The 12,282-nt window shown below is 42.7% G+C and overlaps 1 protein-coding gene across 1 annotated transcript in view; it reads right to left on the bottom strand.

Annotated features, from left to right (window-relative positions):
• Positions 1–12,282, bottom strand: part of CCDC162P (coiled-coil domain containing 162) — a 185,821-nt gene that overhangs the window by 81,202 nt on the left and 92,337 nt on the right. The window contains exons 24-26 of the mRNA XM_027775129.1: positions 4,429–4,583; positions 2,654–2,765; positions 655–704 (exon numbers count right to left, since the gene is read on the bottom strand). Of these exons, the coding sequence (XP_027630930.1) occupies positions 655–704; positions 2,654–2,765; positions 4,429–4,583 (317 nt within the window). The remainder of the gene's footprint in view (positions 1–654; positions 705–2,653; positions 2,766–4,428; positions 4,584–12,282) is intronic.

Below are 12,282 nucleotides of genomic sequence, written 5' to 3'. Positions count from 1 at the left end.
GAGTTGAAGCCACCGGGTCCGGGACATGAACTGCGGTTGACTACGTGGGACTCCGGTGACATAGCCATTATGCTAACTGCTGGTCCTTGGAAGTCTTCTTAAATATCAGGACAGACCGCCTCTGTCAGGAAGGAATGCCCATTTGAGTAGGTTGGTACCACCTGACGGCAGAGGCATGACCCTCTTTAAAACCCTTCCTGTCCTTGGGACCAGCAGTTAGTGTAATGGCTATGTCGCTGGACTCCCACGTGGTCAACCGCGGTTCGCATCCCGGACCCAGTGGCTTAAAACTCATGCCGGGCACGTGTGCATGCATGCCCAAGATCCCGAGAGGAGAATGGAGGAGAAGGGATTGCGGGGTGACCATCCTCCCTGGGGGGTGATTTCTCGCTTTCTGTCTATCTCTGTCTGTCTGGTGAGCGCACGTGCCCTATAACAAAACCCTCTTAAAAAAAAAAAAGCCCTTCCTGTCCTTTACTTCTGATGCTTCTCTGCATGTCAAGGGCAAGTTGAACTTGGTTTTATCCCATAAGACTGTGTTTTACTTAAACACAGACCACCTGACTCACGATCTGAATTTTGATGTCATCTGGCAGGTTAGCACATTCAGAGTCAGAGAAATGGGCATGTGTCACTCACATGCACCACACTTACTTTTGACAGTATTCCACGATAACGTCTCTCTTGACTTTTCCAAGCTCCTCCTGTGGTAAAAGAGCATGATAGTTCTTCTATTAGACAGTGGCTGTCAGGATGCCCATCCTAATACCTTTGCACAAACTTATAGCAAACGTAAAGCAGGAGAAGGCCACAAAGTTGACAATTCTTTCTGAGGGTGAAGGAGTTGGGTGCCACTCCTCAGTAGGTCTCTCCTGTTCCTACACATCTTGCTGAATATGCCAAGAACGCAAGGCCTGATCACTCTTCACCTGGACCAATTCTCAATGTTGTGTTGGCAGAGAACAATCTGAAAGGATAGGGAAACATCCCTCTCTGGGGAAAAGAGCAGTCTTGCTATAAAGCAGACTCCGTGTCCTTCAACTGTGTCACAAACTCACCATGTGCATGTCGGCTCCTTCGCATTGACCCCATGAGACGTGAGAAGCAAAAGGAACTGACACAAACATGAAGCTCGTGTTGCCTGCTCTGCGGGGAGAAAGCTCTTTGTCTCTGACCTAAGAGTCTTATGCCTTCTGCCAGCCTCCATGGAACAGTGACAGGCTAATTGATTGAGTCGTAAGCAGGCTAGCACTCCAAATCCTGACAAAACAGATCATCCACTGCCTGAGTTCTTTGTGATCTGAGAGCTACTGCATAACCTTGAAGGACAGTTAATGAACTATTATATATTTCCACTTGGTCAGTATTTTTTGAGATTTTTTTTTTAAATCAGAAAGGGCTCTAGGTAGGGTGGAGATGAGAGAAATTGGTTAAAAGAGACAAGAGTGCAGGTAATAGGCGGAGTCGTTTTGGGACCTGTGTATCACAGCAGAGTACTGACTGTCAATGACGAAGTAATATGTTCTGCGAGGCCAGCGGAGCAATCTCAGTGTCCACAGCACAGTAGCCTGGTATCGGATGCTGCGGATGTGCTTATATCCTTGATTCGATTATTGCATATTATATACGTGCTTAAAAAAGCATACTGCACTTCACAAAGATCAAAAACAACTGTATGTAAATCCAAAATTCCAGTTAGAAGATTAAGAAAAGGAGACTGCTGCCTCCATCACTGCTCAGCAGTAATTATGAAGGGTTGGTGTCTAGCACATCCCACTTCTAGAACTGGATTAGGCAAACTTAAGTCCTTTTTCAAAGCCTAGAGATGATAAACGTTGTCGCTTTTCTCACAAATAACTATGCATTCGCATGATGATTTCCTCATGAAGACAATTAACGAAGAGTGAAACAAGAGTCACAAAATTAAGCAACAACTTGAACTGCTGAAAGCTTTGCGTTTTATAGCACTGTCCAACATTTAGGCTAATATTATGTGTGCATGTGTATTATATGCATGTAGACCCTTACAGGGAAACACGGCAGTAGCAGCTGCATAACCCAGATAACAGGTGATCAGCTGGTACAAGCCCTTGCTCCCCTTATCTAAGCCACCTGAACCCCTGCGGCTCATTCAGGGGTGGGCTAAGGTCCCAGTACAGATTAAAAAAAAAAAGCAGTTTAGGAAGTGACAAAACCAAATGTGCCCTTGGAAACGTGTACACAGTCAACATGTGATTGCTTGAATTGATTCCTATTTTTTTATTGAACTCTTATTCAGTTTTTTTAAGTATCTTTTTTAAAGTTGATCGATTATTTTATAAGGAAGAGAGACAGAGAGACAAGCACCCCTAGCAGGGTCTTGACACCACGATCCACCCCCAGCCTCAGCCAGCCCTGGATCATGGGCACGCACAGGCCCCGCATACTCGGAGCGATCTCGGTGCAAACACTTTCCCACGCAGGTCAGCTTCTCCACGCACCGTACCTCACCACTGTGTCACGACCCCGCCCCCTTTCTTCAGTTTTTCATACTTTATTCTTAATGGCCCTATCCCAATAGATGGAAAGCGACAAATTCTAGTTAAGAATGTTAATTTGCTCAAATATAAAAGAGGATCAGAGCTCTGAGAAGCTCTTCCCATGGCACACTCACAGGGCTCTTCATGCTGTCGGCCATGCTTTGTTTCCTAAGCAGGAAGGCGTTCAGCATCATGTCCCGCAGCCCCACTTTCTCTAGTTGAATAGACACGAAAGCCTCCGGAGCCCTGAAGGGTGAACAGAGACATCAGAGTCCAAGCAGGAGGGGAGCGGATATACAGCGTGGAGATAATACAAGCCCTAGGTGTTGCAGCAGGTGGGCAAGTGGTTCTGTCTCTATGGTGTTGCCTGCTTCAAGCATTTCTGATTATTCACAGGGGATGCAGGTGTGCCACCATCCGTGGGGATCCCCGTGTCAAAAGCTTGCATCAGTCCCAAACATCACAGTCTGGCTTTAACCATAGTGGTTCCTGGACTGAAATGACCCCTCCCCCCCAAGGGGGTCGCTAGACCAGACACGCTGATCTGAAATCTGTCATTCACACTTTGAAAATGTGGATCAAAAGCACTTGGACTCTGGCATCTAGAGTAGTAGAGCTGCGTTGTCTGCTGTTATCTTTCGATTCTAAATTTGGCAGAATTCAATAGCAGTGCTCCTCGAATGCCCCAATAAAAGAGTCATCACATGGGAACAGCAGATAGTGTAATGGCTATGTCACTGCACTCCCACATGGCCAACCGCAGTTTTAGTCCCAGACCCGGAGGCTTGAAACTCATGCTGGGCACACACGTCTGCATGCCCAAAATCCCAAGAGGAGAACGGAGGAGAAGGGATTGTGGTGGCAGGGCCATCCCTCCTGGGGGATGATTTCTCGCTTTCTGTCTCTCTGTCTCTCCTGTGAGTGCATGTGTCCTATAGCAAAGATTTTCCAAAAAAAATTTTTAAAAAAGAGTAATCATATTGGGTCACCAAGAAAGTCATGATACATTTTTGCGTAGAAAATATGACATGACTTTTCCAATGACCTAATCCTTATCACAAAATGTAAATATTTCCCTTTTTCTGTCATGATGAAAAGAGATCAAGACATTTTATGGCATTCCTTTTTTTTTTTCTAGACACATCTCTACAAGAGACGTGCCTCAGTGATGACGTATCATCCCTCTATTCCAAGCAATGGCAAAACATTTGTTAGAATAAAAAGGGAAGTTATGTGTTTCAATTTAAGATACATATGCAAAATCTGGGGAGGCCTATACCCCTTCTTCTTTGTGATTTATGCTCTTTGGAGATTGAAAAATATACAGAGAAAGAAGGAAGGAAGAAAGGAAGTGGAAAGAGGAAAAAGGAGAGGGAAAAAGAAGAGAGGAGAGGAGTTGAAATTAAACTTTTTCATAGACTTCCATGTATTGGAAGGAGTTGAACATTTTCAGTGTTCATACAAAATCTTCACATAACATCTTTATTCATTTGCTTATGTTTAGCTTCCTGTAGGATGTGTGCGCTTGCTAGAGAGAGACAGAAAAGCAGGGAGAGAGACAATGAGAAAGAACACCCTCGAGAGATGACGGGGTTGCAGTGCCTTCTCCACACTCCTCTCAAAATTTGGGGCACACACAGACGTGCACGTGGCGTGTTTTTCCGACCACCAAGTCTGAGACTCAAACAATGCCAGTGGGATCCAGCCACCTTAATCACACCACCTGGCTGGCCCCATATAATGTCTTAAAATAAAATACCTGCTGGTCATTCTGAGCATTTAGGGCCCTTCAATTCCATAATACTGTATTATTAATTGACTTAAAAGGGAACACTTTATTGTATTTATTTATTTTTTGGGGGGGGGAACATTTTATTTTAAATAATAGCATTCCCTCTGAGTACAGTACCTTTTGGTGACCTGAAATCCTTTTGAAGAATGAATAAAGGCGCCTGGAACTTTTGGAGTTGAGGCTAATAGCAAGCTCTCTACACCATTCATAACTCTGGAATCTCTTCTTCTGGTTGGACCCATTCCACTATATCTCAGATTTGAACTTATTTCCTAAAATATTTTAAACCAAAGTGAATTAAACATGTTGAATGTGTAAGTCCTACAGTTCTGGCTGGAAAATGATCTCCCAGCTACAACTGACCCCGAATACATGAAAATGCCTGAGAACAAGGGAAGGGGAGAATGGGAAGAAGAGGAGGGGTGAAGAAAGGAGGGGAGAGAAAAAGGGAAGGACTGGGAAGGCAAAAAAGGGAGTGAGATATCACTTCATGCAAAGAAATGGGGAGGCACTCAGTGTGAGTAGAGTGCAAGTGTCTAAAGTACTTTGAGAAAAATTCTCTAGTCTAGAAGGTGGCAAGTGACAACACTGACTACAGAGTGGCTTCTTGAGAAATGCTACTGGTGGGTTTTGTGACCACAAGTTCTGCAAAATTCCCTCAAGTCACCTAAGCAGATGGAGGCGACTGCACATGTTGCCGTGTACAATGTAATGTTGGGGAAGATGGGGAGAGGGAAGAAGAGGAGGGAAGAGGAGGGACAGCAGGAGAAAGAGAGAGGAGAGAATAGAAGTGATGAGAACTCTGGTTATGGAGTGCAAGGCATGATGGATGGAAGTCTTTTGTACTTTTCTAAGCTGCTAACTAAAGGTTAAGACTTTAAAAGAAAGACCATTCTGGGGGACCAGCAGACGGTGTAATGGCTATGCCGCTGGACTCCCATGTAGCTGACCACAGTTCAGGTCCTATTAAATTCCATCTTTTAAAAATAATTTTACCAGCAGTTAGCATAATGGCTATGTTGCTGGACTCCCACGTAGTCGACCGCGGTTCACGTCCCGGACCCAGTGGCTTAGAACTCACGCCAGGCGCGTGTGCGTACATGCCCAAGATCCCAAGAGGAGAATGGAGGAGAAGTGATTGCAGCGTGACCATCCCCCCTGGGGGGTGATTTCTCACTTTCTGTCTCTAATGTCTCTCTCTGTCTGTCTGGCGAGAGCACGCGCCCTATAGCGAAAATCTCTCTCTCTCAAAAAAAATAACAGGTGTATTGAGTTGTAACTGACATTCAATAAATAGCACATATTTAAAGTATATAATTAAAAAGATTTTGACACTTTTTTGGCTGCAAAGACATCAATACAACAAAACTAATGACCATAGTCATTCTTTCCCCCCAGACTTCTTCCTCAAACAATCACTCTGTCTTCTGCAACTTGAGATTAGAACATATTTCCCAGAATTTTATAAATATATATAAATAGAGTCGTATAGGAAGCTCTCTTTTTGTCTGGCTTCATCCAACTGTTGTGGATGCCAATAGTCCATTACTTTGTATGGCTGAGTAGTATTCCACTGTATGGATATACCACAATTTGTTTATCCATTCATCTCTTGATAGACATATTTGTGTTCTTTACAGTTCTTGATTGTTATGAATAAAGCTGCTATAAACATGTGGGTACAAATCTTTGTATGGATATGTACTTTCATTTCTCCTGGTAAAATACCTAGGAGTAGAATTGGTAGATTATATGATAGGTATATTTTCAATTTTTTAAGAAACAGTCAAACCATTTTCCAAGGTGCCTATACCAGTCTACATTCCTAGCAACAAGGCACAGAAGTCCTAGATCCTCCACAGCCCTGCCAATGCTCAGAATGGCCAGTCTTTTAAACTAACCATTCACATTGATGTATAGTGATTTCTCAATGGGGTTTCAATTTGTGTTTCTCTAATGACTAATGGTATTTCACATATTTTTAATGTGCTCTTTTTTTTTGTCATCTGCACATCTCGGGTGACTCGATTTTTCTCGAACCACTCCCATCCTATGGCTTTGGTGGAAATGTACACTGCTATGCTCTCATTGTCTCTTTCCTTCCTCTCTCCCTTCTCTCCATTCTTATGGTCTTCTTTCACTGTGTCCCTTATTTATTCTTCCTAATTATGTCAACTTTCTTCTTATTCCACTGTTTTAAGAGAAGCCACGTGCTCTTATTTCCCTCCCCCATGGTATGTGGTTTTTTTTTTTTTTTTTTTTTGGAAGTAGTCATGAAATCCATGTTAGCCAAGCTAAAAGTCAAGATTTTTTTTTTTGGAAGTAGTCATGAAATCCATATTAGCAAAGTTAAAAGTCAAGTATGCTTCCTGGATGTAATGACTGAGCTGACTCTTGGAGGACAAGTTGTATCCTCTAGGCAAAAACTAAAATAGGAGAATGGGATATGGTAAATTAAGGATAAAGTATTCTAGGAAAACATGACCAGAAGCATGGAAACATGAAAAAGCACAAAATGTTTAGGGCACTTCAAATAGAGTGCTTGGGAAGAGGCAGGACAGAGAGCTGGGGTCAGGCAGTGAAGGTCTTCCATGCCTAGCTAAAGAGGTTGAGAGCCCTCCAGGAGGCCAGGCTCAGTCATGCAGGTCCAACCACAGGTGAAGAGTTCCAGCGTATAGATGTGAAGACCCTATGGATGTGGACCACACTACTCCAGTCTTCCCGTTCAGGGAGAAGGATGAAGGGCAGTAACAAATGGTACAGTAGAACAAGGTAGAACAATGATTCAGAGGCCAGCAGGTGGTGGGGTGGGTCAGGGCGCTGGACTCCCACATGGCCAACTACAGTTCAAGTCTGGGACCTGGCAGCTTGCTTTCTTTCTGTTTCTCTTTCTGTGTCTCTTTCTGGTGAGCATGCATGTCCTATAGCAAATTTTTAAAAAATTGGATAAATAATTCTTTTAAAAAAAATAAAGAAAAAGAATGAGTCAGACTACAATTTCCCAGGGACCCTCCTTGCCAAAGTCAGCTAGAGAGGATGACAGTGAACGGGATAAGAAAAATCAAGAAGAGATGGCCGCATAACCCAGTGGTTAAGCACTGGATGTAGGGAGCTATTAATAGATCCCACAAGGCTTACCTGGTTCAAATCCTGGCCCCAGCAGCATGAACAACATGCTGGGTGCAGGTACATGTGTCCAAAATCTTGAAAGATTGGAAAAATGGAGGAAAAAGGATTGCAGCATGACCATGCCCTCCCCCCTCCTCTGGCAAGCACAAGCGCCCTCTGGAAATGAAACAAATATCAAAGAGATGAGGTCCAAGGTCAGCAGCCACCTCAATGTGGGCACCACCAGAATTTCAATTACCCACACTGACGCCCTAAAAACCCTAAACCACAAAATGGCAAAGAGAGAAAGCAGCCAACCCACCAGCTAAGAATGTGCCCACTCCTGAGGCTAAGCAGGGTGGGGCTGAGTAAATCTTGGCTTACTATCTCTACCATCATCTGGCTTAGTCATCCAAAAAAAAAAAAAGATTTTGAAATTCTAGCAGTAAGAAATGAACAAAAGATTAAAGTTGAAGACCTTAAATGCTTGCTTTTTGCCAGTTGACAACATAACTAGGTCTACATTATTTATGTAGCATGAGGTTTGTGTTATTTTTGCCTGGTTTGGTAATAACAAACATTTTATTTCTTTTCTTTTCTTTTTTTTTAAAAAGAATTATTGATTTAACTTTATTTATTCATTTATTTTTTAACTTGACCAGACACACACACACACACACACACACACACAAAGTGAGAAAGCAAGCCATCAGGTCCAGGACTTAAACCATGTGGCCATGTGGTAATGTCCAGTGCTTTAATCACCACGCCACTGGCTGGTCCCCATTTTATCTTTTTTAAGAAAGATTTTTACCACTGGGTGCATGGGCTCTCCGGAGAGACAAAGAGAAAGCAAGAAATCACCCCCTAGGAAGGATGGCCACACTGCAATCCATTTTCCTCCACTCTCCTCTCAGGATTTTGGGCATGCGCACACATGCACCTGTCGTGAGTTTTAAGCTGGGTCTGAGACTTGAACTGCAGTCGCTATGTAACCATTATGCTATCTGCTGGTCCCTCAACAAACATGTTTTTTAAAAGCCTGATTTCAGGTCCAGTTGTGGTGGTGCAAGTGGGAGGCAGGCTGTGGTGGTCAGCCAGGCTGTGGAGGTCAGCAGCCATAGTCGTATTTGACTGGGAGGCTGGAGCAGGAAGATCACTACCAGACAGTGTCAGAAATACCTGTCTCTCTCCCGCTACCCCCTACTCCACTCTAGCTCATAAAATACGTTGGGTTTTTTTTGTTTTTGTTGTTGTTTTTTTTTTTGTGCCTGTTTTTTCTCACTGAACTCTAATCTGTTCTTTTCTTTTTCTTTTTCTTTCTTTCTTTTTCTTTTTTTTTTTTTTTTAAGTTTTTTTGCCATAGAATGCATGCTCTTGCTGGAAAGACATAGAGACATGGTGAGAGGGGAAGTGAGAAATCACCATCCAAAGGGAACGGCCAGCCCACAGTCCCGTCTCCTCCATTTTCCTCCTAGGATTTTGGGCATGCACACATGCACACCTGGCATGAGTTTCAAGTTGCCGGGTCTGGGACTTGACCTGCAGTTAGCCAGTGCCTTAACCACCACACTGCCTACTGCCCCCATTTCAATGTACCTTTAAAGATTTTTAAACAGTTTCATATCTAGTCAAGTTGAGATTTTTAAGAATTTCATTTTGGGGGCTGACTGCGATTTGAGTCCTGGACCCAGTGGCTTGAAAATCACAACACAAATAGATTTTTTATTTTTTAAAGTAAAGAAGAGCTTAAAACTTTTTATTTTAATTTGTAATAAAAGTTTACAACTTGTTTTTTGGTTTTTGGTTTTTTTTTTTAGAGAGAGAGAGACTTTTGCTATAGGGACATGCACTTACCGTAGAGACAGAGACAGAGAGACAGAAGGAGAGAAATCACTTCCCACGGGGGATGGCCACACCTCCATCCCTTCTTCTCCATTCCCTCAGGATTTTGGGCACGCACACACATGTGTTTAAGCTGCCAGGTCTGGGACCTTGTACCACGGCTGACTACATGGGAGTCCAGCGACGTAACCGTCACGCCATGTGCTGGTTCCACAACTTGATTTTTTTTTTTTTTTGAGAGGTTTTTGCTATAGGGCGTGTGCGCTCGCCAAACAGACAGAGAGAGACAGAAAGACAGAAAGTGAGAAATCACCCCCCAGGGGGGATGGCCATGCCGCAATCCTTTCTCCTCCATTCTCCTCTCGGGATCTTGGGCACGCACGCACACGCGCCCAGTGTGAGTTTAAGCCACCGAGTCTGGGACTCGAACTGCTGTCAACTACATGGGAGTCCAGCGACATAGCCATTATGCCAACTGCTGGTCCCCACAACTTGATTTTTTTTAAGAAAGTCAACAAGCTTCAAGAGCCTGTAACAAAAAGCATTAATTTTTTTTTAATTGAAAAAAGGAAAAACCTAAGTAAATAGAAAAACAACTTGCTTTATGGATCAGAAGTCTTATTATTAAGATGGTAATACTACTTAAACTGACCTACAGGTTCAGTTCAATCCCTGTCAAATTCCAACTACTTTATCTTCATTTTTTTTCTTTTTCTTTTCTTTTTTCTTTTTCTTTCTCTTTTTTTGCACAAATTGACAAGCTGATGCTAAAATTCATATGAAAATACAAGTGATCCAAAAATAGATAAAGCAATCTTGGAGAAAAAAGAAAACAAAATTGAAGAACTCATACTTTCTAATTTTAAAACTTATATCAAGGGAGCAGCAGATGGCATAATGCTTATGTTGCTGGACTCCCACCTAGTCGACTGTAGTTCAAGTCCCAGACCCAGTGGCTTAAAATGTACACCAAGCATGTGTGCATGTGTGTCCAAAATCCCAAGAGGAGACTGGAGGAGAAGAGAGTGAGGCATGGCCATGGCACCAGGCAGGGGGTGATTTTTTGTCTTCTGTCTCTCTGTCTTTCTCTCTCTCTCTGGAGAGTGCATGTGCCCTATAGCAAAAATCTCCCTTAAAATAAAAACTTAGGGACCAGCAGTTAACATAATGGCTATGTCACTGAACTCCCGTGTAGTCAACCACAATTTGAGTCCCGGACCCGGTGGCTTAAACTCACGCCGGGTGTGTGTGTGAGCGTGCCCAAGATCCCGAGAGGAGGGAACCAGCAGTTAGCGTAATGGCTATGTTGCTGGACTGCCACATAGTCGACCGTGGTTCACGTCCCGGACCCGGTGGCTTAAAACTCATTCCGGGTGTGTGTGCGTGCATGCCCAAGGTCCCGAGAGGAGAATGGAGGAGAAGGGATTGAGGCGTGACCATCCTATCTGGGGGGTGATTTCTCGCTTTTTGTCTCTCTGTCTCTCTCTGTCTGTCTGGCCAGCGCACGCGCCCTATAGCGAAAAAAAAAAAAAAAAAAAAGATCCCGAGAAGAGAATGGAGGAGAAGGGATTGTGGCATGGCCATCCCCCCTGGGGGTGATTTCTTGCTTTCTGTCTCTCTGTCTCTCTCTGTCTTTCTGGTAAGCGCACGTGTCCTGTAGCAAAAAACTCTCCAAAAAAAAAAAAAAAAAAGAGAGACCCACTTACATCAGAACTACAGAAATCAAAATATAATGGAACTAACATAAAAATAGACACTTGGGTCACTGGAATAGAACTTATAGTCCAGGAATAAACTTATGTTTGTGCCAAGAGAATTTTGACAAGAGTTCTAGACAATTCAGTGAGACAGATAAGTCTTTTCAACAAATGGTGCTAAGACAACTGGATACTAACATGCAGAAGAATGAATTTGGACTTTACCTCCCACTATATACAAAAACTAAGTATAAATTGACCATAGACCTAGATGTAAGAACTAAAATCATAAAACTCTTAGAAGAAATTATAGGAAAAAATCTTTATGACTTTGTACTAATCAATGGTTTCTTAAATACGACACTAAAAGAACAAGTGACAAAAGAAAGAATAGAAAAATGCCACTCATAAGATAATTCAAAGAATGGGGGAAAAAAAGACTTCCAAATCATATACCTTAATAGGGACTTACAGAAGCCAGCAGGTGATGTGGTAGTTAAGGGTGCTGAACTCCCACATGGGTGACCATGGTTCAAGTCCTCAATCTGGTGGCTTGCTTTCTCACTTTCTCTCTCACTCTCTCTCTCTCTCTCACTCTCAATCTGTCCCTCTATGGTCAAATTAAAATAAATAAATAAATAAAGTAACTTTTTTTAAAAAGGGGACTTATTTATCAATATATTAAAACATTTTTATAAGTGACCAATAAAATTTTTAAAAATCCAATTTTATAAAAAGGAAGAGGATTTAAATAGACATCTCTCTAAAGAAGACATGCAGATAACTAAGCAAGCACATGAAACGGTACTCAACATCTGGGCCAGCCAGTGCTGTGGTGGTTCAAGCAGCTGGATGTTGGCAGCTGGATGCCTCACGGCTTTCTGCACGGTTCAAATTCAGGACCCAACGGCTTAAAAAGCACATCGGGGGGTGTCGGCAGGCGGCTTGGCATTTATTTTTGCAAAAAGAATTACAGGAAGGGTAAACCAGAAAAGAATGGAATTATTGATCTGTGAAGAGTAAGGGTTGGAATGTTTTCTGCTGGATGATTCTAGTCAGTCAATACTGTGTATGTATGTGTGTGTGTGTACATATATATATATACACACACATACAAAGGCATACACACACACATACAAAGGAAAAAATTACTAACACATTACTGAAAATTAAGAAATCCAGTAAACATTTGGTCATATATTATAATTTATTTTTCACATCTTTTTTTGGGGGGAGAGATTTTTGCTATAGGGCGCGTGCGCTGGCCAGACAGACAGAGAGAGACATAGAGATAGAAAACGAGAAATCACCCCCCAGGGGG

This window comes from Tupaia chinensis, unplaced genomic scaffold (assembly GCF_000334495.1).
Source record: "Tupaia chinensis unplaced genomic scaffold, TupChi_1.0 Scaffold000527_1, whole genome shotgun sequence".
Taxonomy (NCBI): Eukaryota; Metazoa; Chordata; class Mammalia; order Scandentia; family Tupaiidae; genus Tupaia; species Tupaia belangeri.
This window is presented reverse-complemented; position numbering and strand designations above follow the sequence as displayed.